This window comes from Bolinopsis microptera, chromosome 7 (genome assembly GCF_026151205.1).
Source record: "Bolinopsis microptera isolate Bmic1 chromosome 7, MBARI_Bmic_1.0, whole genome shotgun sequence".
NCBI classification, from domain to species: domain Eukaryota; kingdom Metazoa; phylum Ctenophora; class Tentaculata; order Lobata; family Bolinopsidae; genus Bolinopsis; species Bolinopsis microptera.
Genome location: NC_087078.1, coordinates 7,850,966 through 7,875,611, shown reverse-complemented (window position 1 = coordinate 7,875,611; position 24,646 = coordinate 7,850,966). Strand labels below are relative to the sequence as shown.

The window sequence follows — 24,646 nt, the reverse complement described above, 5'->3', positions numbered from 1 at the left end:
AGATTTGGCAGATTTTGAAAAATTCCGCCATATTTAAGTTTGACTGAAACATTTTCTGTCGCAGATAAGTATACTTTCGAATTTCATCATTCAATCAACATACATAACATGAACACAACAATATATTTACACATTTCAAAAAGTTTTTCGTAGTTAGTGGACTCTCGCAAAACTGGATCAAAATCGAGCAGGTTCCATTAAAAATCATTAAAAAAGCAGTTTTCAAAAAACGCAAAAATCACTCCTCAAAAACTTCAATATCAGGTTCTTGTGACATGTCTATTATATCTAAAAGCTGAGATTTTTGTTGCGAAACCCTTCTATCAATGAGCCGAAAGTCAACCGGACATCCAAATCTGGTGCTAAGCAATTCCTGGATGTACTTTATGGATTCTTCTTTGTTTTCTTGTGTCTTAAAGACTGGCTGCTTCTGAAAATGGAATATAAGCGTTACTTAACATTAAAATACAATGAAACTTGACAATAAGTAGGTTTTGTAAGTAACTCAGTATAACGTCGCCATTTAGGGCGGGAGTTCTGATGAAAGATGATTTAGAAGTAACAGAAAATGATAGGGCCAAGATAACGTAGTTAAATGATGCAGTGTAGTCAGAAATATTCAGGAACTTAAAGTCATTTGGTACTTAATGAACGGTTAGTAAACTGTGCGATTATGAGGAATTAACAACAACCTATGAAAACTATTGTAAACTAGGAGTTCATTTTGTGCCCTAATCCGTGTTTTCATTCTGAAGAACTTTTATCAGTGAGCTTAAACATTTGTCATACCCAAACACACCCCAGATCAGTATATATACTAGCGTAAAGGACACCAAGACAGTATTTTTATTCACATATTGTTATTGTTATTCTAAGGTATGATTTTTTTTCTTCCGCATATAAGAAAATCAAACTAAGCAATATTGAAATTATTACTAAACTTAATAATAATATATAGTAACATTTCTAGCTGCAGAATTAAAAAACTCTCCCTCTTTAGTAGATGGGAATACCGTTACAGAAGATGTCAGACTGCACCTGTTCAAAGACAGCTGATCTAGAGTTAAACAGAGAACTTCTCAAAGTATTCCTGGAAGACGATGAAATATTCGTGAAGGGCAATGAAGTCAGGAATGCTGAGTTTACGGAGCTGAGCCACATTCCTCAATTCACCGTCTTCGTTGAGAAGCATATGAAGAAAGCCCACGCCACAGCACACCAACTCTCCGAACTGGACGTATCGGAGATGATAGAAGCTCTCTCTGATCTAAAGAACCGCCACCCTACCAGTGCCTACGTGGACTATCTGACCAGGATAGCCTTGTTTAAACATGAAGACACCAAGAACATGACTCTTCCTCCTCCTTCCCAAACACTCCCACGAGCTTTCTTCTGCAAGGACCATCTCAAAGGTCAGCGCTCATGTGTAATTGTATTGCGCGAGCGATTTTCAATCGCGCGTCCTGAAAATCGAGTCTAAAAATCTATCTCCTCCTACATTTTTTGAGCAATCACCTTGAAACTTTCAGGATATGTTCTAAGGACCATTTAGAAACTTTTACTCTTTTTATAATTTCGAGATAGGCCTTTAAAAATTTTTTATTCGATTTTGAAAATCTTGGACCTGAAAAAATCGTCAAAAAACGAGGTCTAAGATTTTCAAAATCGAATAAAAATTTTTTAAAGGCCTATCTCGAAATTCTAAAAAGAGTAAAAGTTTTTAAATGGTCCTTAGAACATATCCTGAAAGTTTCAAGGTGATTGCTCAAAAAATGTAGGAGGAGATAGATTTTTAGACTCGATTTTCAGGGCGCGTGATTGAAAATCGCTGAGCGCTGACCTTTGACCGGCAATAATTTCGGCTAGGAACAAAATTTTTCCATGGGACCAAAAATATCTGGTAGATCTTAACCGGGGGAAACAACCTTCTCGGAAGCGCAGCAACCCTTATTGGTAGCAAAGCAACTCTGGATCCAGAAAACAAGCTGGATTGGTGGAGACAGGACCCCGGACTCTCCGAGCACCACTACAACTGGCATGTCTACTACCCCTTCGCTGAGCCGGTAAAAGATAGGCAGGGAGAGCTGTTCGCGTACATGCACCAGCAGATGCTTGCAAGATACAACTTTGAAAGGCTAGCAGTGGGTCTCTCTCCTGTTGAACCTTACGGACCAGGTATTCACTGGGATGATCCTTTACCTGAAGGTTTCAACCCAAAGTTAGAGGACTATTCCTTTAGGGCTTCATTCATGAGCATACCTGACAGTGTGACGTTAGGTTCCCGTCACATTCTGGCGAGTAACATGGACACGAACAAAGAGAGGCTCTATATAGCCATAGCAAGAAATCATCTAGAGGACCCTACTGGTAACAGAGTTCAATTGACGATGGACAAGCTAGGATGCTGCGTGGAAGCGAGCACTGGCTCAGCGAACAAGGAGCTCTACGGGAACCTCCACAACAACGGTCACGTGATGATTAGTTTAATGAACGATCCTGATGGGAGGTATAACATAGACCCTGGAGCAATGATCGCAACGGAGACAGCAGCCAGAGACCCTGTATTTTACAGGTGGCATAAGTTCATTGACACTATATTTGAAAAATACAGACGGTTTAGCAACATTCTGTCTTATACAAAGGAAGATCTGAAGGTGAGAGGGATAGAGGTAGATGATGTCTCTATTATCTGTGAGCCTGATCCAGGATTAGGGCCATGCCAAGAAGAGCTTCGCGACCAACTTTTCACCAGGATGATAGAAAAAGAACACACTATCTACAAAGACCGCAAGGAGGAAGTCCTTCGCACAACATCTCTGCAGCATCTCCCCTTCACCTACCACTTTAAAGTCTGCAATACGAGAGAGGAGGACGCTACACTCGTTTTCAGAGTGTTCCTGGCTCCCATTAGATATGCTGAGGACCTCGACCAGAGAAGGAACGATTTTGTAGAGATGGACAGGTTCGTGGCAGAGATTGACAGTGGGGCAGAACAGACTATCACCAGATCATCTGAGCAATCCTCAGTTCTCCTTCCTCCTACCCTAACTCTACAGGATATACGAGATAGGAAGAACTCTGACTCTCAGGCTCGATGTGGATGTGGCTGGCCCAGGAACCTGCTAGTCCCCCGGGGTACCTCTGATGGAATGAGTGCTGATCTTTACGTGTTGGCGACTGATTGGAAGGAGGATGCAGTAAGTCCTGATGCTCATCTCTCTGGCAGCGTGGCTTTTTGTGGAAAGATAGGATCTGATTACCCTGATAAGAGACCCATGGGATTCCCATTCGATAGGGAATTTTTATTTGAGTCGCTGGAAAAGATGGTAATGGAGGTGCCTAATAGCGCTAAAACTGAGGTTAAGATAACATTTCTGGGACACGAACCGTTCAATCATTCGGCTTAATCGGATTTAATTTTTTCAATCATTTTAAGGAGCCTGAATTTATTCTTCGCTAAAAAGACACTTGGCTCTTGCTAGATTTGAGTTTTATTTTTGTTTTGAGATCGATGAGTTCGTTGCATGCTCAATAAGAGGTGACATACTATGTACTATTTTTATTATCGATAATTTTGTAATGATTACAATAATACAATTACTTGATCTTTAAAGAACGGTGTTAACTTCAAAATAAAAAATTGTATTCAATTAAATATATGTATCATATTCCATATATGCATTAAACGCTACGAGTTTTTAGGGTTTTTAGTTTAATCGCGAGGAAAATTCGTATCAATAGTGAAATACACTCACTCTGAAAATGGCGAATTCGATGGTCAGCTTATCTGCTTCTTCTTTGTACCCGATAAACTTGTGATCCAAATCGTACGCTAGATGATAGCCTGCCTTCTTCAAAATCTAAGATGTCAAGGTAAAAGGAACCGTCTAAATAAACTACTAATAAAGTTTCTTATCGTATAAAATTGTTAAATCAGATGTTTGGCCAACCTAAATACCAAAGATTTTGAACGCATCTAGTTCACCAAAAAAAGACACCCAATAAACAAACAAATAAGCTAAAACTGACCTCAGCCCGGACGATAGTGGTTACAACACTCTCAATATCATCAGGAGAGACAACATCGGGACCGTACTGCCAGGGACGGTGCACGGCCAGCTGTCTTATTGTGTACCATATGTAGTTGACATGTGTACCTTGTAGAGCACTCAGTGTCACTATCTGTGTGAGACACAGAGTTTAGTTACCCGGGTAACAGCTTACAGTTACCTACTGAAAACCCAGCTCTTTTTAACTAAAGAGTTCGGTAGACGGTAGTATGGGGAAAAGTTTAAAATTGTCACGCTGAAAACTCCAAGCCATGTTCAATATTGCCTTATTACAGTTACACAGTCTTCGCGTGATACTATCAGTAGAGCATTAAAGTATGAGTAGATGATCAAGAAATCTCAGTTTTCTAACACTGGAAAATACTTACCTCATCAAATTCTCTGCCATCTCTGAAATCATCCTCGTATTGTAATCCAAGAAGGGAAGGGTTGATATCAGATCTCATAGCTATTTCGGGAACAAGAAAGGGGGGTCTGGGGGTTGTGAGCTGTTCCACTATGCAATCAATCTTCTCTCCTTCTCGCGCTTTGTCGATCTGAGAGAATCAATCGTCACTACACGAACAGTAGTGATTAGCGCTTCTGAATGGTTAAATCTAGGGTATTCTCTGAATAATACTATTACTATTAATGAATTAATATAGTATTGAGTGATAATTGAAGGAACTAAATGAATGGTTTTACCGACCCTGTTAATTATTTAAAAATTGACTTCAACGTTGTCTGTTTCATAATTTTACAAAAGTAATGACAAGTGTACCTTGTTGAGTACCAGTATTTTAGGAATATCAGGAATGCTCTCAATAACATCCTCTAAATCCGCCGTGATGAACAGTCTGTAGAGGGACAAGGAGCAATCAAACATGAAGAGAGCCACGTCAGCCTCTAGTAAGGAGTCCTGTATTGTTGTCAGTGATTTGTGGTAGTACTCCTTCATTAACGGCTTCTGGTGTCGTGTTTTGAACTCACCCGGTAGTAGACCTGAGCTTCAACAGGTAAATAGAACGGGAGTAGTGGTCCTAGCTGGTGATAGCTTACGTTGTATGTATCCTACTGAAGCAAGACTATAACTAGGGGTCAAGGCCAAAGGACGCAAAGACAAAATAGAAAATTAAAAAAGACAAAATTGAAATTAAACTACGGCTAAATATGCTTTAAACGTATCATTATCTGCCATGTCTCGGTGCATGCTAGGAGTACTATGTGTAGGACTAAAACAAACCTGGTGTATCGACGAAGACGACCTGAGTATCGTCCTGGGTGATAACACCGAGTACTTCCCCCATGGTGGTGTTACGGAGTTTGGAGACAGGGGAAATGTACTGCTGCATCAGGGAGTTCAGCAGTGTTGACTTTCCTGGGAGAGAAGAGTTGATAAGACGAGTAAAATGTAATGGGATAACTTCGTTAAAAATCACCAACTATTAGACACCAATCCAAAATCAGCAGAACATAGTTTACGAAAGAGTACAAAAGTCACCAAAGAAAGAATTAGAAAGTATGTTAGTGCTAGTTAAATCAAGATATTAACAGTACAAACCTACATTTGGTGACCCTATGATTGCCACTCTAACAGACTTCTGTTCATCTTCCGGAATAGACGTACTTCCAGAAAACCCAGATACAAATGAACGATAAGGCGGACGTGATACCGTCGTGTTTTGTAGGGAACATAGTCTGTTTTCTTGGTAACAGATCCTGTTTTCAACAGGAGAGGGAACAGTAAGGTAGGAGGATCTGGATTGTAGTCGAGCTAAACGGGAAATAGATCTCATGCTAAGGACATGAAAAGTTAAAATAATATCAAACTTTACACAAAATTCCATGACATTGAAGGTATTTTTTATTTCGAACACAAATGTTCATAGTTAGCTTTTTTTCTGATGATCTTCGTAAAATTTCTCTCATATCAAACGAAGACGAAATTAAATTGATAGTAATGTTCTCCAAGGACAGTAATAATAATTGTGTGGTATGTTAAAAGCAAAAATCTCAATAAATTATAAAAAGATACGTCAAGTTTACACGCTTTTCTTCGAACATAACATACCATCATCTAGAATCTAAGAATAATTTACCCAACCACTGTCATCTTTTATCACGTACCATGTCCATAACTGAAGAATTCTTTAAAGTACGGACATCAAATATTAAAACCAGACCTAAACGACTAAAACCTCCCTCACACAAAAAGCCAAATATCACCGTCAGCACCACCGGTATAAATCCAGGGTTGCTGAGGATGGAAAACATTGCACAGCACCCCATACTTAGTAGTAACTTTGTGTCCTCTCAGCACTTTCACCGGTACTACTAACGGGTTTTTAACGAGGTCATTATAAACCATACTGTGGGTTATAATAGTTGAACAATCATCTGAACTTGAAGCGTACAGAGGATATCGGGGATGAAATGAAACGTCTCTGATAGCTTTCTTGTGCTGCTGTAAACTTTTGTAGGGTTTCACTGACAAGTCCATATCAAACCAGACCAGGGCCTTGTCGTAACTACCCACAATGAGGTTATCCCCCTTAGGATGAATAGCCATACAGGACGCCCACTTTACACTGCAGATTAGCTTTCTAACCATGGCTTGCTTAACCAGGTTATAAACTCTGACATATCGCTGGGATAGAACGTAGAAGAACGGTTTGCTGGGGTGAAACTCGACTTGTTGGATCTGACCTTTTGATTTGTTAAAGGGTTTCTGACTTGAGTTTTTGGCGACGTTGTGGATGAGAACGGGACAGGACTGACTGTCTCTCATGGTGACAGCCAGGTAGTTACCGTTGTTATGCCACGTGATATTATTGATGTCATGATTGTGGACAAGTTTAGCCCTCAACCCATCCTTATCATTACCGAGCGGATACCACCGACAGTGATCCAACTCTTTGATATCAGTAAGTCCCTGGAGAAGTTTGTTGGTGGACTCCACCACCACTCTGTCCCCTAAACCAGGGTTAAGGAGGTACACAGTGTTACCACAAGCTGCCGCTACCATGCTGTGGACCTTGTTCCATTTCACGCTGGTGATGGTGTCTGGTAACGCTATCTTGTTTAGTACCCGCCCAGTCGAGCTCTCCCAGATTCTCAGCATCTTGTCTTCTCCCCCAGAAACAATGAACTCGCCAGATTTGTTGGAGTCGATGGAGTAAACGTGGCCTTCGTGGTCGCTGAATTTTACTGCCTTGGTCGAGGGGAAAGGTTTGAGGTCCTTGGGTTTCGGAAGTTTGGGCAACAGGTCATCTGGATTCATGTTAAGTTTCATCTTCATCTTTCTGGGACACAGGTAGAGATCTAAACAACGATCAAACTTCTCGTTGATCAGTTGAGGATACGCAGGAACATGACGCAAGCAGGAATATTTCTGAGGTAAAAAGTTTTGGGTCCTATCCACTTCGTCAGTATTCTCCCATTGGTCCCTCTCCTCCTGGGTTGGCAGGTACTCTGCTGGAGGATTGTAAGACTCCTCGTTACCGGGAAGTGCTAGTTTTGGAGCGGGGATGTGCATTGGATTGTGTTTCTGAGGTTCTTCTTTGTTGGCCCACAGATCAAAGTAAACTGGTTTCTTTGGAGTGTCATCCTTGGGTTTGATCCAGCCGTTTCTAATGGCTCTGATGATCTTCATTACTTTCTTGTGCTCGTGCTTTGAGGGTATGAATCTTCTCTTAGGTTCTGGAGTATCAACGAGGGGGGTCAACTGCTTCTCGTTGGTGAAGAAGTCAACATACGGTTCATAAGGATCATATCCCAGATCTGGATAAGCGTTACTCCTAATTCTTTCAATTATAGCCACGTCGTCATCCTCCAAAACGATGTCCTCTCCTTCACGTTTGTTGTGGACAGTTCGCCTATAGTCAGGATTATCCATCCTATCGAGAAGCTTATCCAACTGGTCTCCCTCCTTATGGGTCTTAGCCACTTTCTCTCCGTGGATATCATATCCGATATGATCGTAATCGTCATACCATTCCATTGGAATGTTGCCGATCCTGTTTCTGATCTCCTCTTCGTCGGAAGAACAGTCGCTGTCATTGTAATCGTTAGGTCGAACTAGAATTTTCTCCCCGGGCAAGGCTTCACGGTAGTCATTTTCCCCGAAGTCAAAGTCTTCGTCTTCACTATCATCGCCTGATTCCAAGGAGAAATGCTCCACTGAGTCCAGAGCGTCCAAGGTTTCCAGGGCGGTGAGAGGTAGTTCGGAGGCCAGCTCTAATTCGGAGCTTTCCAGTGGCCTTTTGCTCATGACTTGCTATAGGAAGGTTGCTTTGTTAGTTTAAGAAACAAATCTGTCAAATTAATTATGCAGTACATTAGACAAGTGGTTACGAATTTTTCTGCATTGAAAATGAATTCTGCATTGAGAATGAAAAATATTGCCAAAAATTGTACAAAATTGATTACAAGATTCCTTGAAACATTAATTCGAATGATTCAGTGAGACAAAGTGGATGGTCGTATAATAAAATTAAAAAATAAATACATTTAACGATAAGATTTCTGGTATTTGGCACGGGCACCTGGACCTCCGAATTTCTTGGGTTCGCATCTTCTGGGATCGGCCACCAACATAGACTTATCGTAATTCAGAAGGATATCTTTGATCTCTTTCTTCGATGTTTCGTCCACGAACTTTTGGTAGTAAGCTACGAGAGATTTAGAGATGGACTGTCGGATAGCGTACACTCGGGCAGTTGCTCCACCACCTGGGGAACAGATAGGTTAAAATGAGCGGAAATGAGATCCAGGATAAAACCAACATTTTAATGACAAACTACGATGGATCACAATCACATATGTGCAAAAATCCGTTTCTTAACAATACTGACATTCAATCAAGACATAATTTATTTGATGGAATTTGAAAGAAAGACGAACCTCGGACTCTGATCCTGATGTCGACACCCTCGAATCTCTTCTTTCCGAGAAGTAGGACGGGCTCCAACACTTTGTATCTGAGGGCAGAAGGTTCCAGAAGATCGATAGGTACTCCGTTTACTTTGATCATACCATTTCCTTCTTTGGTGTATGCCACTGCCGTGGCGGTCTTCTTGCGACCAAACACTTGCACTGATTTGACCATCGTCTCTTGGCTAAATAAGAACATTTGGATTAATTAACAATAAAACGTCAAAATGAGGGAATGAAGTTTTAGATACCCGATTCTCAAATCGGGGGAATTTAGAAGCAATAATAAATCGTTTATGAATATGACTAGTCAAATAAATGGGTTGACACCCTGAAAATGTATGTTATTTAGGGCACTTAAAATTCAAAATGTACATTGACAAGGACCAGAAACAACATCAGTAAATAACATCAAAATACAAAGAGTAATAATTTACAAACAGCGAAATCATTAGGATCGCTAATTAAATATACAGGGTGGCCAAGAATAAACAGAGTTCAATTCAGGATACTGGAGGGTCACAGAAGAAGTACCCAGGACAGCCCAACATCTTCACACTTTCAAACATAAACAGATTCGATTGTACAATCTCACGACCTTGAACAGGACATTATTCAGTCAACCGGGTCATTTATTTTGGATTCAAAGTTAACATTAATCCATCTATGTAAAACAGGATTTACACCTGTAAATTTATTAACATTCTGCATTTTCTGCCCCCCTTTCAGCAACCTCAACAACTCCTCTGACAGCGGCTCAGTCTTGTCGTCATGAACCGTCATCTTCGCTCCCGGAGGTATCGTCCTGTTAACAGTATCCAGAACAATATCCACCTCCGTTCCCGGAACATTACTAATCCGGATAATCCGACGGTGTGTTTTCAGGTAGATAGTCTCGTCTAGTCGCCTGGAGAACTTGTTGGGCGGTTTCTTGATTGCTATTTTCTGAACAGTGGTGGGGAGAGCCACCCTGCCGTCCACATTGTACCCCACCTGTTTGCAGTAGGTGGAGGTGTGCTTTATGAACCGCTCCAGTGCGGTGTCGTCATGACCGGAGATGTGGAAGTGGAGTGCTAAGCGGAGTGAGGGTGCATCAAAGTTTGTCTCGTATGCTATCTCGGTTCTATCGGAGAGGGAGCGGGAGTGAGACAGGGTGAGGGGACACATTCGCTTGGTTAGGTTTCGTAACATCGTCCTATTGAAAAGAGAGGAGTTTAAAAGAGGAAGATTAATATAAGAACAAAAATCGTTATTAAAACTGTCGGAAACATTTAATATCATGCATTGGAATCACTGTAAACTTGAAGTGAGAATATCAGAGACTTTCAAAAACCATTATCAAATAATCAAACATGTTAACAATATTACAAGCTCATAAACTAAACAGTTGAAATTGAAAAAGGGGTAATCGGTATTAACATAACAGTTTTTCACATAAGATTCATTCACATGGAATCTCTTCCTCAAACCATAAAATGAGGTTCATTTGTACATACATTTCGAACATCTGCAAATTCTGAAGTCATAAGGGTTTATATCATTGACACATCGCACCATCACCAAGACATTCTTTTCGCAATTTGGGACGATTGATGATCTTAGCCGGGTTCTTCGAAACCATCGTCATTGACCAAACTTCTTAAGCTGTCAAACTCATTTCCGACTTCCTGTTTAACTTGGTCGTTTGTTTCAGAGTAGAAACTTTTGACAAACTCCAGGGGTATTTCTGTTAACCGTTCTTCTGTTATTGCCATGGTGACACCTGCAGAAGGGAGGCGTATTGTTAGCTATTGGAATCGACGATGCAAATATTTATAATACTGAATTTAACACAATTAAATTGACTTGTATTTGCAAGCTGCATTTTAACCTTCTATTGAAACGATTTGTTATAACCACTGTAACAATTGGTCATAATAACAACAAAAAACGACAGATAAAAAACAATTCCAACCTGCGGGTATGTTCCTCTGAACGTAACTAAGATACACATCAGCAGTAGTACCGGAGATATCGTGTAGGATCAGTTTCCGGTTCCACAGGTCTCTTTTAAACCGGTCCTTGTGTTTACCGTGTACTACTGGCGACTTGTTCACTGTGTACACTCTGTAACGGATGACTGTAACTAAATGTGCCAAGCATACAATTTCAATAGAAAATCCTGATATCATTATCACCTTGGAAATCAACCAATTCCCATATTTTCGTCCTAATGTATTTCTTGTTAAAGCTACAAACACCACACGTACCCTGTGACAAGTTTGCCAGGTTCCATGGTAGACTGGATATCAAGACACTCAGCAGTGAAGTGAGAGTATATAAAGTAACTTCTCAGCGTACTGTAACAGCTGGCCTTCATGGAGAGTACCAGCCTGCTTACATACCGCTCCCCTGCTGGGTCTATCTCCGGCTGGGGGACTCAAAGTTAGTTGTGGTATTAAGAGAGAAGGAATGGGAAGAGTATGGAACATTTATTGGCTGTAACGTACGTAACTAAGAATTATTATGATCCATGGAGATACCACAGACAGATCCGGCCTTGGTATAATAAGCGAGATCCCTATTATTGTATTAAATATTCACCAGAACTTACCCTCAGGGCAGACTTTTCCAGTTGTTCGACATCGGCCGTGTAGCGCCTCGGATCCAAACTTTCTCTGTGCTTTACGAATAAGTGAGGATTTACTCGGTCGTACTTAGAATCTGATCTTGTAGCGGCTTCTCTTTCCGTGTAGGGTTCTTGGGGTGGAATCTTAGCTTTGATTTCACTTGGGTCAAACTCCACCTGTAATGGCAAAACGTGAAATATAATAAATCGTGCTCGAGTTATTCTCAGACGTTTCAAACATAATTGACTTAAAAAGGGGCCAGAAATTAGGTAAAACTATCATAACAAGCTTACCACGTCCATAGCGAACTTTGCTTTGCCTGCTTTAGTGCCAACATACCGATGACAAGTACAGCTAAGAGTGGGTAGTGCTCCTGAAGCTAAAACTGGAACTGTAACTGAAGTCCAAACACCCAGTCTGGAGAGTGTCTGTCTTAACATTGCTAGAGAATACATCAGGTTAGTATTTTATTGAAATGAATGAAGACGAAGGAAAGTTTTTTGGTTAAGGAAAGGAGGTAAACAGTAAAACAAGAAGATTTTGAAAATAAACTAGTAATATCCCCAAGCCAATATGGCAATACATTTCATATAACATTCTTAAACAACAAGTCCCCAAAAACATATCAATCTTTAAATAGAATATGTATCTAATAATTTTATCTCTTAATTGCATAAAATTATTTGTCTAATAACCATCTTAATCTAAAACGTTTATCACACAATATTTACAGACATAATTAAAGTTTGAATAAACAATTTTACAGAAATTCAACAAACAGTCTTATATTTTAATGATACTGTGACATTCAATTTCTTCTTTATACATTTCACCTAAAAGTCAAGGATAATTTCAGGATAATCTTATGCTGAGATAGGATCCTCAAAATCGTGGCAAATTTTCCGAGTACATGCCAAATTTTAGCAAACAAATTGTTAAGCATAGTAAATTTTATTGGCGAGATCTTTTACAAATTATGAAGTAAAAGTAAAATAAAAGAGGAATAAACTCAAGGAAATATGTGCATAAAAGGAACATCACTGAAGATGACTAGTGAACCTAAACTAGGATTAGTTATTGGATTCCTGTCCTATAAACTCAGGGTACTTCTCTTTAGCAACTCCCCATGTCATCTGCTCAGTGCACAGTTTGTTGATAAGGTCGGGTGTATCTGATACCGGGACACGAATCTGAGGATTATTGGTATCAAGATTCGTAATATGTTATTCAAGTTCAAATTTCCGACGTAGGAATATATTCAAGGCTTCCCAGGCTTATGTATTCTTTGGGTAACTGAAGCGACTTTGCATAACTGAAGCGACTCGAATGAGACATGAAAAGTAAAATTATTTTACCTGACTGCAGCTATTTCGATCTCTAACTGTTACAGATTGTTCTTTCATGGTATCGAAATCAATAGTGATACCGAAAGGAATTCCAAGCTCGTCAGTTCGAGCGTACCTCCGTCCAATGGATCCAGAAGAATCTTCAACCTACGGGGGAGCAGACGTTTGAAAACTATCAATTTGCAGTATTGGGCGGTTTAACGTACCTCATCTTAGATATGTCAGCAATAATCGGAATAAATAGTGCTTTACTTTCATTGAATGGGTTTACAGTTTACACTTCACATAAGATAATATTAACAACAAGCTCGCTACCCCATCCCTACATACCTTGTTAGGAATACCCAGTTTCCTGAGTGCAGCACTGAGGTCCTCAACGTAAGGGATGAACTCTGGAGAGTTACTGAGGGGAAGGACAGAGCACTTGGTGGGTGCTATCAGAGGGGGCAGGTTCAGCCACGTTCTCTTATCATCATTTTCTCGTACCTGGTGAGAGAAGTTGGTTAAGAAGGAGGACTCAGTCAGGCCAGACATTACTGAATATAAATAATATATAACCACCGTTTAATATACAATGTTCAATCATCAAACTTCTAAAATAATCTTGGCGTGGTAGTCATTAAACATTTGAAAACTGCTTTATGTGGTGCCTAGGATGTGTATCATAGTACCTTGAAGTTGCACTCCAGTATACAGTAGAGGATCCTTCCGATACCAAAAGAAGGTTCCACAACACTCGGCACGAACTCCCGAACATGTTCCGTCTTTGAAACCGTGCTTATACTCGTCACCATGGCCGGGGTTATCTCGTAAGACTTATCACCAACCACCAGTTTAAAGTTATCTGACTGGAGTTGTTCCTTCATCTTCAACTTGTCCTCGTCCTCCATGTTGTGGATAGCAGCGGTGACTCCACCGGCCTCCTTCTTGAACCCTTTACCAACAGCAGCTTTGTTCAGAGCAACTTCTACTACTTCCCTCGTGACGGGGGTGTCGAGGGTCTGTTTGGCTACTAGCTTCGTGGACGTCGCCTAAGGGGACAAGACTACAATTAGGAACTGACAAAAACCAAAGAAACTTTGCAAAATACCCTACGGTATAAAATGGAACCTTTGGAGGGTTTTATATTAAAACGAGCATGTTACAGAATCATGAGCGCCATAATTTACCTTTGCGTGAGCGTTGAGATCGAAGCAGCTCCTGTCAGCGCACCCCACTATCTCCACCCACCCGTATGTAGTCTTACACTCAGCGTCCCAACAGTCAGCCGCGTAATGCGCCATCTCTTTCGCAAGATGCTGTCTGAACCGGAGATTTTCATCGGGGATACCAACTTCTGACAGGTACTGGTGGATTCGGGCTATGAAATACCTGTCGAGAGAGTGAGTTTAATGTTAGCTGAGGGTTTAGTTATTAGAGTTAACAAATTAATTTATCTTTCATTAGTTAAATTCATAATTTTGTGAGAACTTACCCCATAGTTTCGTTTTCAAGGACACCTTTTTCCAATGCCTCTCCGACTGTAATGTGCTGCATGTCAGTTCCAGCCATTTGAGCCTCACAGGTATAAAACTTAATCTTAACATCCTTCACATTCTTAAATTTAGGATGAGATTTGTCCAACGGATCAAGAAAATGCTCGATTTCTGCCTGAGAGAGACACCAATTTAGGATTTGGAATTCTAAATAGCTCAGAGTACATAATGAAACCGAATAAAAAACAAATTATTCAAAACTTAAAATTAATTCACTTAATAAACTGACCTGACAGAATTCTCTGACTCTGAGAAGTCCAGACCTGGGCGATATTTCGTTTCTGAACGACTGTCCGATTTGGGCCCCTGCGAATGGTATCTTGTCTTGATTGTATTCCAGTAACCTCTTGTAGTTAACAAATATTCCCTGGTTGCATGGAATTAATAAATAATGACAGCTGAACTCAAGTAAAACTGTTATTTTAGTAAAATACGAAATCTATTTTTCATTACAACACCCTACTAAGGTAGTTTTAGTGATCACGAAAAGAGATAATAATAACTACATTTCCTAACCTGCGCAGTTTCTGGTCTCATGAACCCCTTCACAAGCCCAGAAGGTCCAATGGAGGTTCCGAACATGAGATTGAACTCTGATGGATCAGTGAGATCATTGTTAGTCACTGGTGCTTTACATCCGTACTTCTTTATCAACTCTCCTAACTCGTTCAGACCAAAACTGTCAATCTGTCTCAAAACAGCACCCATTTCCTCCTTCTTCTCGTCAGTCACCTTCTTTCCTTCCAGAGCTTTCTCCAAATGAGCCTCCAACAGGTGATCAGCCCGGTAGCAATCCCCAGTTTTAGCATCCTTCACCATGATATCACTAAACCGCTCCACGTGGCCTGACGCTTTCAACACTGTTGCAGGCATCAACATGGTACACTCAACCTCCAGCATGTTCTCTTCCACAACAAAGTGGTTCCGCCAGAAGTTCACCATGTTGGCTTTGAGAGCACACCCGGCAGGACCGAGATCGTAGAGACCTGCAACTCCACCGTACAGAGAAAATGCAGCTCCGTAGAAGAATCTTCTTTTCATGAGATTCTCGAATTTAGCACGATCTACTGTTGGCTTTTTGGTGGCGGCTATTGCTTTCTCCGCATTGGACAGAGCTAACTTTCTAATTTTGAGCTCGGAGATAGCTGCTGCTAGTTCGTCAGCAGATGCTTTGGACTCCTTGAGTTTCCGAACTATTGCCCCCTGCTGGGCTGCTGCTGCTTTTAACTCGTCCATGGGTAGGGCTGAAGCCTTGCTACTGTAACAGATTAATCTGGTTGAGATGTTAACAGATCGTAACCCAATTCGTATGAGGCCTGTTAGCATGCACCTATAGTGAGATATCTATATTATCCTGGGACACGAATAGAACTCAATAGATGGTAATGTAAAGAAGCATTTGATGCTGAACAACATATTTTTGAATGAATAAGTAGCGAAAGTAATACCTTATCAAGACGGTTCGAAATTTAAGGCAAAGGACAAATAACACGACATATATTGGCTGGAATCAAATGCCTCGGTCGGATTCCGTAAGACTGAATGGTCAACAGCAAAGTTCAAAATCAAATAAACAAGAGTCATCGAGTCGACCACAAGCGTTCACTTATCATAATCGAATGGATCGGTCCAAACTGGTGTCATCTTCACAGCTTCACTATATCTTCATTTCTTACCAACTTCATGATTCATATTACATGTGATTGATTCAAATTGACTGAGCAACATAAAGCCTCACAAATGATCATCCTAAAGCTTTGACAGTGTGCCTTAGCGACATAACCGCATCAGAAACCGACAGATGCTCGCACTGTTTCAAATATATGGAAATAGCAACAGTGTGTTTGTTCGTATCAGATCTGACCCAAATCCTGCCGTTCATCCCTACACAAAGTTCGAATGATTTGAAGTGGTTTAGGAGGGGTTGGGTAAGGGGTGATTTGTGCTGACGGAGTTTTCTGCAGAGACCCAGAGAGCACTGGATTATGTGACCACCTTCAAGTACCTAGAGCAGTGAGAAGACCACTGTTATAATTTATATTTAACATGGAAATGCAATAATCATTTGGATGTAAATTGAGATTTACTGCTATTCTAAGACCACGGAAAAACCCAAGGGACCACTACACTGATAAAGATTCATACAGCATGATATACAAAATTAACAGTACCTGAAGACCGTTAGCTTTGCCTTTCTTGTTGACACACGCAAGCTCGGGTTCCACGTCTTTATTAGCTGCGATCACTCTAGCAAACACGACATTACCCGGCTGAAGGGACGACAATATTAAACAAAAAGATTACAGTACACTAAACTAACAAACACTACCGTTGCTTTAACAATAGTGTCGCGACTTCAAGGAAACTGACATTGTACTTGTTGTATGAACTAAACTTTCTCAAAGGTTTTGCATTAGCAGACGTGATGCGTTAAGCAGTACAGTGTGGTGTACAGCAGTGATATTAAATACATACCTTTAGTTCAGGTTTATTTCGCTGAGTTGCTCCTTCGAACGCAATAGAGCTCATCATGGCTACATGGGCTCCTCCTATATCAATCCGGTATTCGTCCATTACACGGCCAATTATAATTCCAACCACTCGTTCCTCCAGCACTGGAACATACCTAGGGTAACGTAGAGGAAACAAGCAGAAAAAACAAACTAATTACACTCCACGTTGCAAAAAATCTGAGACACGACTAAATTAGGATGACGAGTAATCGAAACTTACCTCCGATTGTTCCTGTCGATCCAGACAGATTTGTCGTTAGATTTTATGACTCCTGGTTTCGTGCAGGTTATAGCATTGTTCCGGAAAACAAGGCCTGGTCCAACAGTGAGATCTTTGTTGGCTGGAATGTTGAACGTGTCCCCACATACCACTATACTCGGTTTATCTGGAATCTCCTTGGTCTCAGTTTCTGCCATGACTATCCTAATAAATAATTCTGATTAGGAAACCAAAAACAACCATATAATTGGATTAGGAGGAATCAGTTAAAATGAGATTGACGCTCACAATCCTATCGCATAATTGTGACTACCCGCGAATAAGAATATCTTTAAATCCACAAGATTTAGGTCGTGCGCGCAAAAAACACGCCCGGAGAAGTGTTTACTCGCTCGAGATTATGAAACAACCCATTAAAATGTCGTCCGCGCCGGCACTCTATTCAAGATGTAGACCCTTTCATGTCCCCCACCTCTACAGGCAGACTCCACTGAGCCGTTTTAAAGGGGATAACAGGCATAATGACAATCAGGCTAGTTCACGTGAGCAACATCTTACAGTGTTTATTTGTGAATAGATCACATCAAGATCGAGACCAACCATGAAATGCTCCGGAGCATTGGAATGATTAATTGAGTTGAAGTAAGGTTAACTAAAATCTGTTACGTGCCGTTAAATTACGTCACCAGCTAAGGATATAAAGAGTTGAGAGAACTGAGTCAAATAGCTGTCATACTAAGATCTACTGTAATTATGTGGGACCACTTCTTCAGTATCTAAGGTAGCTTTAAAATGTTTGATTAAAACACCTTTATGTTTTTGCAAGCGTACATTAAATCTAAGCTCATTTAGTTTTCTCTACGGCTGGCGGACACGGCGACAATTTTCGCCATCGATGGCGAAAACAAAATGACGCCTCTCCCTCTGTTTTAGTTTCCCAGAAATTGTATGCAAATGGGAAAGCCTGGAACAAAAATCAGGAGGCAGGCCATTTTATTGAATAGCAAATTATTAGAAAATAAATTCAAAGTATCAAGATCATCCATCATTTATTAAATCTAATAAAAATACCATTTTAAAAATATGATGTGACCCTCCTTCCGGGATTGATATGATACAAAAATCTATAAAAATAATCTGAGGTTAACAAAGCTAAAAATAAATTAATGAATGGGAAGTAACTTAAAAAAGGTTTTGATTGGAGTTTTTGAGTTCATACCTTCTCAGCTCTCCATTGCATATATGATTCAAGTTAAAAGTTTGCTTTCATGCAAAGATCAGGTGCTGTAGAGGACTTCACATGATCGGTCCAATGAGATCAGCACAACTTCAGTATTCAGTAAGTACCTCCCTAGTCCCTAGCCAGAATACTCAGCAATCTTTTGGAGGAGCATTGAAGCGTTACTAAGTAGGAGAAGCATATTGCAGTCACTGACTAAAGTTGTGCTAGCTGCAGCTTTGTCTTACCGGTACACGTTTTCAATATAGTTTTGGTATCTAAATCATCAAACCAAGTTTTTTATATTTAACATTTTACGCTTCTTTAAAGGATATACTTCTGGCATAACCCTATCACTCTCAGCTCTGTCTTATTCTACATGTCTTTCCGCAGAGAAAACCAATACTAAAACCTACCATTATACCGATAGCCAGCGCTAAAACAAGAGCAACAATTATCGTGTCTTGATCCGTGCTGCAAAACACCATAACGCTGAAATATGAATGAATGAGTGGATGAATTGGGAGAAGAATAAGCAACATCACGACATGCATACCTTTAACCTACATTTGTAATAAGTTAACTCTCATAATGCTTACAGCCTGGCCTATAATGATGGCTTATTTACTCGATGAAAGAAGTGTAAACGCTCACACTATGAAATTAAAAACACTGAGACACTGGTACATTAAAACCCCCATTTTCCCCCAAATACACAGTACACATACAGGGGGCCCATAAATCAGTGTCCAAATGATTCGTTTTATTTCTCAGTCACAGATTGTCTGATTGACAAACATTTTTCTGGTATAACTCATCACTTATTCAAATCACATGATGCTGAAAATGGGTGCTTTAGCTTCTCAGATGAATGAGATATCCAGTACGATGGGTTTTTTCATGACGTGGTATCAGGTGATTTAGCGGACACCACTATAAATAGGAATCGTCCAGGAAGCCCAATCAGGGTGTCGTATCACACTCAAATTATCATCATAACAATTTTGCTAACGAGATCCTACCTACCTATGTGGAGTTTCGTCAAAACTTGACGGGGCCATCACATTTTCTGACCACTCCATAAGCAATTCAATTTAGGGCGACAATCGAACTTTTGGTGACAGAATCCTCTAATGCGTAGTTACAGTATGCCATCATATCTGTAAAGTTATGTTATGAGCGAAAACGTTTCCACACTGACTTATGTGCCCCTGATCCCAACACTGTATAATTAATCAATATCCGATTTACTGCAGCTCTTTCTGAACTGCCAGTTATCTATATCAAATGCAGAAACCCGACTAATGAGGTAAGATTTAAGGGCAAGAAGATGGACAACAAATATGAGACCCCTCTATTAGAAGTCTCTCACAACCTCATCCCTGCCCCTATGATGGAGTAGACGTGGCATGTTCATGTGCATATATTTGATTGTTGATATTTCATACAATATTGGTAGCAATGGATAATTTTCGTTACCTGTGTATTGTGCTCTGTCAATTGCATTACTTGATTTAATTGAATGTATATATACAGTAAAACCCAGATTTACTGCGGAGTTTGGGGAAAGGAAACATCCGCAGTAAATCGGGGTTCGCGGTAAATCAGGGTTTTGTTTGTTCACATTATACATGTTAAGCCCTATTTGGGGGAAGGAGATGGCCGCGGTATATCGGGGTATTCGGTAAATCGGGGTTTTACTGTAAATTGTTTGAAAAAAATTAAGGGTTTGGAAAGACTAAAACAAGGTAGTAGATACCCTTACCCTAACCTAATCCTACTTTAGTCTACTCTTAGACTCTAATTCTAATTCTAGAGGCCGAGCTTTTTGGATGCTGCCCCACACTTAGTCATACAGGGGGGGTTGCAACGACCATTAATGACCATTAATGACAATGTCAGTTTTGTCAAAATTTCATCTACTGACATTAATGGTCATGTTTTTTCCGGCACTTCTTAGAGCGAAAAGGACGGACGCCTGCATCAATTAGACCCTACCTTGGCCTTAAGTTAACTAACTACAAGTATATCTTATTATTTTACATTTACAATTAGAGATTCGAGAGAGAAAACTTAGAATAGAATCTTCCGTGGTTAGGCAGACCTTCCAGAATATCACTTGAGTGGATTCCAGAGTGAGTTAGGGATTACATTTATTAAGTTCGAATGTAATGAAGAACAAACTTTGCGGCCACAGGATTTAAACCAGATAACAGTTGGTGACTTATAGTTATCAATCTTACTATATATAAAGCGAGACGATATATATGGATATATGGATCCGTGCCATTTTACTGACACCACGGCATCAACTTTAACGCGACTTTCCGCAAAAACTGTAAAAGATATACAACTGAAACTTTTTTGACTGGGTCAAATGCTTTAATGGCCTTCAAATCAGCATGAAAAAATGAAAAATTGGCCAAGGAATAAGAATTTTAGTGCCCAAAATTTGGACTCCCAAGTGGTGTCAAAAACGCGAATTAAATAGGTAATAATTATTTTAGTCTCTCGAATCTTGACACCACTTTAGGGTTAGACGGGTTCCTGCTAGTAATAATAATTCAAAGGGCAATTTAGGAGTATCAGATCGTATCAATAGTAAAATAACAATCAATAATAAAATAATAATAACACGGGTATTAAAATTAAATACTTCGTTCCCGTTCTTATATCATATTATCAAGATTTATATTTTAGCCAAATCATTATGCTAGTCGATTATATAGTAATTACACAGTAGATGAACTTATTCAACTTTAGCACTTCATGAAATACATCGTCATCAGTCTGAATCGGACAACAAAAAAGCTGATCTTTTCCTAGGATTAGATAGAACAATTCGTTTACAGTTCAATACTCTGACTTCGGCAGTTTTGACCCAAAATCGAGCACTGTCATCATGATAGGGACAAATTGATGCGGCAGGAATTCGTCTAGATCTGCAGTTGCCCTTTTTTGAAGCAGAGACACTCATTGATAAGATGGTACCGAGGCAACGAAGGGGACGTTTAGCCTTTTTTGGAACAAAGGTAGCACTTAATGGGTCGCCCTTTCGAATTGTTCGACGTTGACAGGGCTTAGAAGAATTTTTGCAGCCCGGTTGGTATGGCACAGAACCCTCGAAACAGCCGGTACCAAAAAATGTCGATCTCCGACTTTTATTTCCAAATATCGTCTTACCAAAATTACAGAACTTCGTAATAGCGGTGTTTTTGTTCATTTTCTTGTTTTTCATAGTAACTTAAGTCATGAAGATCCTTGTCTTCACTTTCACTATCTTTGATACAAAGTGATCATAATTGTAAATTTCTTGGACATGTTGCTTCCAAGATAGTTCAGAATTTCAATTATTTAATGACCATTAATGACCATTAATGACCATTAATGACCATTAATGACCATTAATGACCATTAATGACAATGTCAGTTTTGACAAAATTCCATCTACTGACATTAATGGTCGTTGCAACCCCCCCGTCATACAAATCCCATTTTAAGTTATAGAGCAAGTTATAGGCAAGATATAAAGAAAGCTTATGTGACAGTTGAACTCACCATCCGCGTCTTGCTGGTCTACTTCAACTGGTGCCCACTGTGGTCATTTTATTAGCATGTGTGACTTGCTAGAGGAAGGTTAGGTAGTTATATAACAGAAAATTATAATTACATTGTTAAAATCACAGCCACAAAATTCATTTCAATAATAAATGCAATCAAATTTTGCTAAATATTCTAATTTTTAAAGATAAGAAGATTGTCAACAACAACAATTATTTCGTCCCCCTAAAAACCCATAACACTATCTTTCACGTTGTCACAAAGTTGGTTTACTATTTAAGGAATATGATGAACTGTCACATTAACCTATGCTATGGAGAACTAGGGAATGAGATGAAATATAGCCTAATGAAAAATTAATTCAGACTTCTTCATTGAAAAATCCATTCTCCGCAACATAAACCAATGCAATAGTTAATAGATGTCAATTCCTGGCATTTAAGCTTTAGCAAAACTATTGCATTGCTTGTGGTAAGTACTGTGCCTACGCCTCTAATTATCACATATCGACTCACAGGAGGCAATCAGCAATCCAGCTTATGTTTTCATAATAATAGTGAAACAAATTTTTAGTGAAACAAATTTAAAATTTTATCCTTTATTTTACAATCATAGTATAATAATATTTATAAGCCTCCGTTTTGAAAGTTTTAAATTTTAATACATTCACATTTCTATTTAAAATTCAATTTTATGTACAAGTCAATAACTGGCCGCCAAAGCCGCGCATTCTTGAAAACAGGATTAACTTGATTATAGTTATACGACTATGTAAATTTAAAACTATCCGTGGTTTTTTCTTTTAAATAAATACGTTATTATTTTACCTAAGTCCAAAGCCAGCTTTGAAAAATTTACTATTAAATCATAATATATCGTCAACTTTAAATATTTACAATGCAAAAATTCATTAATCTGTAAACACGCGTACTCCAGCCCCTAAATGCATAAATTGTTATGCGGCGCGGCTCAAGCCGCGCACGCACGTATTATTTTATACTGTTTGCTTTCTAATAAATATCGTGCCAATGTGTACGTCTAAATTGTAAACGTTCATGTTTTGTGTAAAGTGAATCCAATTGGGACTAGTGACAAGGATAAGGACCCAAGTGCCTGTACGGCTTTTTCGGACCCCTGTGGACCACTACTCTTGAAATCACTCTACAACATTGAACATTTATATCTACTACGTCATTTGGCAATTATTGTCATTAATCTAACTTTCTAATTAATTGCCGAGGGGGAGGAGTAAACGCTTCACATTAAAATTCAATATACAAAATTCAAAACCATCAATACGGTATTAAATATTATGGACAAATCTATAGATCTATTTCGTAGTCATATATTCACATGATTTGCTTTATATTATCTTAATACTGTAATGAAGTACAGTAGGATTTGTGTTTCGAGAAAGAAAGGTTGCGGTCAAATTATTAACAAAAGTAAACAAAAGTCCATCAGGGACTCCGTGGAGTCGAAAAAGGTACACGGCTGCTGTCTGGTGCTGCTAGGCATTTATTGATCAAGATGTTTTATTGTATTGATTTATAATGATTCTATTGTTCGTGACTAATCAAGTTCTAAGTGGAGGTATAAAGTGCTGCTCAAGATACTTCGTCATCTCATGTCCAGTATAATGATTAAGATAGTATACAATGCAGTTTTAGTAGTTGACCCATACAGTTAAGTCCGTCATAACTCACAATCGTTAAGTCGTCGGTCAATTGTCAGAGTCGTTGTGTGTTTATTCGTTGAGATAGCAGTAAGATAAGATGTTACGCGCGCGCGCGTTTAATCCCGTCGACGTGAGATGTGACAATGAAAACGCCATAGAATTATTATTTTCGCGCGTTACGTAGAGTTTACCAGTGTGTAATACTAGTTAACACTGGGTGTACACTGAGTGTAAGTGTAAGTTTCATATACAAGCCGTTGAATATTTCCAATTTTGAGTGTATCGTGAGCATGTTTTTAATATAGAAGTTAAAAATAAAAATTTTAACTTCTATATTGTCCCGAAGAAGGGTGATATCTCCCACTGCTCCATTAATAGGGTATCACTCTTAGATCTACAGCATCTTTAGTAACAAATTATCATATTTGCTACTATTACAACACAGAGTGACGGTTTAGAAGGTTTGCTACGAGACAATCAGTGTGGGTTTAGGAAGAACAGGTCATGCATTGATCAGATTTATCCACTCAGCACCATTATACATAACTGCCTTGAATATAATCTCCCCCTGTTTATAAATTTTGTAGACTTCAAAGCAGCTTTTGATTCAATTGACAGGAATTATATTTGGAAAGCTTTCAGTCATTATGGCCTGCCATGTAAATACATCCGAATTATACAGGCATTCTTTAATGGAACTGTCAGTGCTGTCAGACACAACAGTGAATTGTCAAAATGGCTTGAAGTAAGTTCTGGTAGTGGCCAAGGAGACATTCAGGGTCCCCACTTTTTAATGTCTGCCTCAATGTGGCTGCTGAGAGAACAGAGAGCAACAAAGTGGTGTCTCACGGAGCGGTTCTTCAAAGATCTATCAGTCAGCTTGTTGATGATATCACTGTGTTAGATACGGATTATGCAGATGACATAGCTGTACTGGATAACAGCGAGGAAGGTCTTCTAGAAACAACTGACCTTTTGTGTATG

At 39.4% G+C, this 24,646-nt stretch overlaps 8 protein-coding genes across 8 annotated transcripts in view; 2 read left to right on the top strand and 6 right to left on the bottom strand.

Annotated features, from left to right (window-relative positions):
• Window positions 1-24,646, top strand: part of LOC134818856 (disks large homolog 2-like) — an 88,333-nt gene that overhangs the window by 33,174 nt on the left and 30,513 nt on the right. The window lies entirely within an intron of this gene.
• On the bottom strand, window positions 58-5,854 carry LOC134818843 (GTPase Era-like). The gene is made up of 7 exons (XM_063828529.1): window positions 5,611-5,854; window positions 5,293-5,427; window positions 4,831-5,051; window positions 4,439-4,606; window positions 4,030-4,182; window positions 3,756-3,860; window positions 58-430 (listed from the first exon to the last, which is right to left on the bottom strand). Exons 1-7 carry the CDS (start codon window positions 5,843-5,845, stop codon window positions 239-241), a joined length of 1,209 nt encoding a protein of 402 aa, XP_063684599.1. The 5' UTR covers window positions 5,846-5,854; the 3' UTR covers window positions 58-238.
• Window positions 1,004-3,600, top strand: LOC134818001 (hemocyanin F chain-like). The gene is made up of 2 exons (XM_063827408.1): window positions 1,004-1,426; window positions 1,905-3,600. The coding sequence occupies exons 1-2, from the start codon at window positions 1,004-1,006 to the stop codon at window positions 3,405-3,407; spliced, it is 1,926 nt and encodes a 641-aa protein (XP_063683478.1). The 3' UTR covers window positions 3,408-3,600.
• On the bottom strand, window positions 6,001-8,321 carry LOC134818835 (ribosome biogenesis protein bop1-B-like). Its single transcript, XM_063828519.1, has one exon. It carries the CDS (start codon window positions 8,317-8,319, stop codon window positions 6,253-6,255), a length of 2,067 nt encoding a protein of 688 aa, XP_063684589.1. The 5' UTR covers window positions 8,320-8,321; the 3' UTR covers window positions 6,001-6,252.
• LOC134818858 (small ribosomal subunit protein uS9-like) lies at window positions 8,531-9,168 on the bottom strand. Its single transcript, XM_063828551.1, has 2 exons — window positions 8,952-9,168; window positions 8,531-8,779 (listed from the first exon to the last, which is right to left on the bottom strand). The coding sequence occupies exons 1-2, from the start codon at window positions 9,154-9,156 to the stop codon at window positions 8,559-8,561; spliced, it is 426 nt and encodes a 141-aa protein (XP_063684621.1). The 5' UTR covers window positions 9,157-9,168; the 3' UTR covers window positions 8,531-8,558.
• Window positions 9,380-12,028, bottom strand: LOC134818854 (small ribosomal subunit protein uS10m-like). The gene is made up of 6 exons (XM_063828545.1): window positions 11,884-12,028; window positions 11,575-11,766; window positions 11,231-11,391; window positions 10,936-11,087; window positions 10,478-10,743; window positions 9,380-10,176 (listed from the first exon to the last, which is right to left on the bottom strand). Exons 1-5 carry the CDS (start codon window positions 11,890-11,892, stop codon window positions 10,580-10,582), a joined length of 678 nt encoding a protein of 225 aa, XP_063684615.1. The 5' UTR covers window positions 11,893-12,028; the 3' UTR covers window positions 9,380-10,176; window positions 10,478-10,579.
• Window positions 12,330-15,821, bottom strand: LOC134818834 (glycine--tRNA ligase-like). Its single transcript, XM_063828518.1, has 8 exons — window positions 14,988-15,821; window positions 14,701-14,838; window positions 14,411-14,586; window positions 14,106-14,307; window positions 13,608-13,967; window positions 13,267-13,422; window positions 12,946-13,083; window positions 12,330-12,780 (listed from the first exon to the last, which is right to left on the bottom strand). Exons 1-8 carry the CDS (start codon window positions 15,795-15,797, stop codon window positions 12,661-12,663), a joined length of 2,100 nt encoding a protein of 699 aa, XP_063684588.1. The 5' UTR covers window positions 15,798-15,821; the 3' UTR covers window positions 12,330-12,660.
• LOC134818853 (putative exosome complex component rrp40) lies at window positions 15,972-22,051 on the bottom strand. Its single transcript, XM_063828544.1, has 5 exons — window positions 21,982-22,051; window positions 17,205-17,408; window positions 16,947-17,097; window positions 16,643-16,741; window positions 15,972-16,476 (listed from the first exon to the last, which is right to left on the bottom strand). The coding sequence occupies exons 2-5, from the start codon at window positions 17,399-17,401 to the stop codon at window positions 16,216-16,218; spliced, it is 708 nt and encodes a 235-aa protein (XP_063684614.1). The 5' UTR covers window positions 17,402-17,408; window positions 21,982-22,051; the 3' UTR covers window positions 15,972-16,215.

What these genes read in the sequence shown, in the direction of transcription:
- LOC134818858 (XM_063828551.1), bottom strand. Translation starts at nt 9,156, where the DNA reads ATGGTCAAATCAGTGCAAGTGTTTGGTCGCAAGAAGACCGCCACGGCA. An exon ending in CATCAGGATCAGAGTCCGAG is followed by an intron (nt 8,780 to 8,951) that starts GTTCGTCTTTCT and finishes TCTGTTCCCCAG; the next exon opens with GTGGTGGAGCAACTGCCCGA.
- LOC134818835 (XM_063828519.1), bottom strand. Translation starts at nt 8,319, where the DNA reads ATGAGCAAAAGGCCACTGGAAAGCTCCGAATTAGAGCTGGCCTCCGAA.
- LOC134818853 (XM_063828544.1), bottom strand. Translation starts at nt 17,401, where the DNA reads ATGGCAGAAACTGAGACCAAGGAGATTCCAGATAAACCGAGTATAGTG. An exon ending in ATCGACAGGAACAATCGGAG is followed by an intron (nt 17,098 to 17,204) that starts GTAAGTTTCGAT and finishes ACGTTACCCTAG; the next exon opens with GTATGTTCCAGTGCTGGAGG. An exon ending in GAAATAAACCTGAACTAAAG is followed by an intron (nt 16,742 to 16,946) that starts GTATGTATTTAA and finishes TCGTCCCTTCAG; the next exon opens with CCGGGTAATGTCGTGTTTGC.
- LOC134818843 (XM_063828529.1), bottom strand. Translation starts at nt 5,845, where the DNA reads ATGAGATCTATTTCCCGTTTAGCTCGACTACAATCCAGATCCTCCTAC. An exon ending in ATGGCAGAGAATTTGATGAG is followed by an intron (nt 4,183 to 4,438) that starts GTAAGTATTTTC and finishes TGTCTCACACAG; the next exon opens with ATAGTGACACTGAGTGCTCT. An exon ending in TCGAATTCGCCATTTTCAGA is followed by an intron (nt 431 to 3,755) that starts GTGAGTGTATTT and finishes TTCCATTTTCAG; the next exon opens with AAGCAGCCAGTCTTTAAGAC.
- LOC134818001 (XM_063827408.1), top strand. Translation starts at nt 1,004, where the DNA reads ATGGGAATACCGTTACAGAAGATGTCAGACTGCACCTGTTCAAAGACA. An exon ending in TCAAAGGTCAGCGCTCATGT is followed by an intron (nt 1,427 to 1,904) that starts GTAATTGTATTG and finishes AATATCTGGTAG; the next exon opens with ATCTTAACCGGGGGAAACAA.
- LOC134818854 (XM_063828545.1), bottom strand. An exon ending in TGGAAAAGTCTGCCCTGAGG is followed by an intron (nt 11,392 to 11,574) that starts GTAAGTTCTGGT and finishes TGAGTCCCCCAG; the next exon opens with CCGGAGATAGACCCAGCAGG. An exon ending in TCAGAGGAACATACCCGCAG is followed by an intron (nt 10,744 to 10,935) that starts GTTGGAATTGTT and finishes TCCCTTCTGCAG; the next exon opens with GTGTCACCATGGCAATAACA.
- LOC134818834 (XM_063828518.1), bottom strand. Translation starts at nt 15,797, where the DNA reads ATGCTAACAGGCCTCATACGAATTGGGTTACGATCTGTTAACATCTCA. An exon ending in CTTGAAAACGAAACTATGGG is followed by an intron (nt 14,308 to 14,410) that starts GTAAGTTCTCAC and finishes CTCTCTCGACAG; the next exon opens with GTATTTCATAGCCCGAATCC. An exon ending in TACTGGAGTGCAACTTCAAG is followed by an intron (nt 13,423 to 13,607) that starts GTACTATGATAC and finishes TTCTCTCACCAG; the next exon opens with GTACGAGAAAATGATGATAA.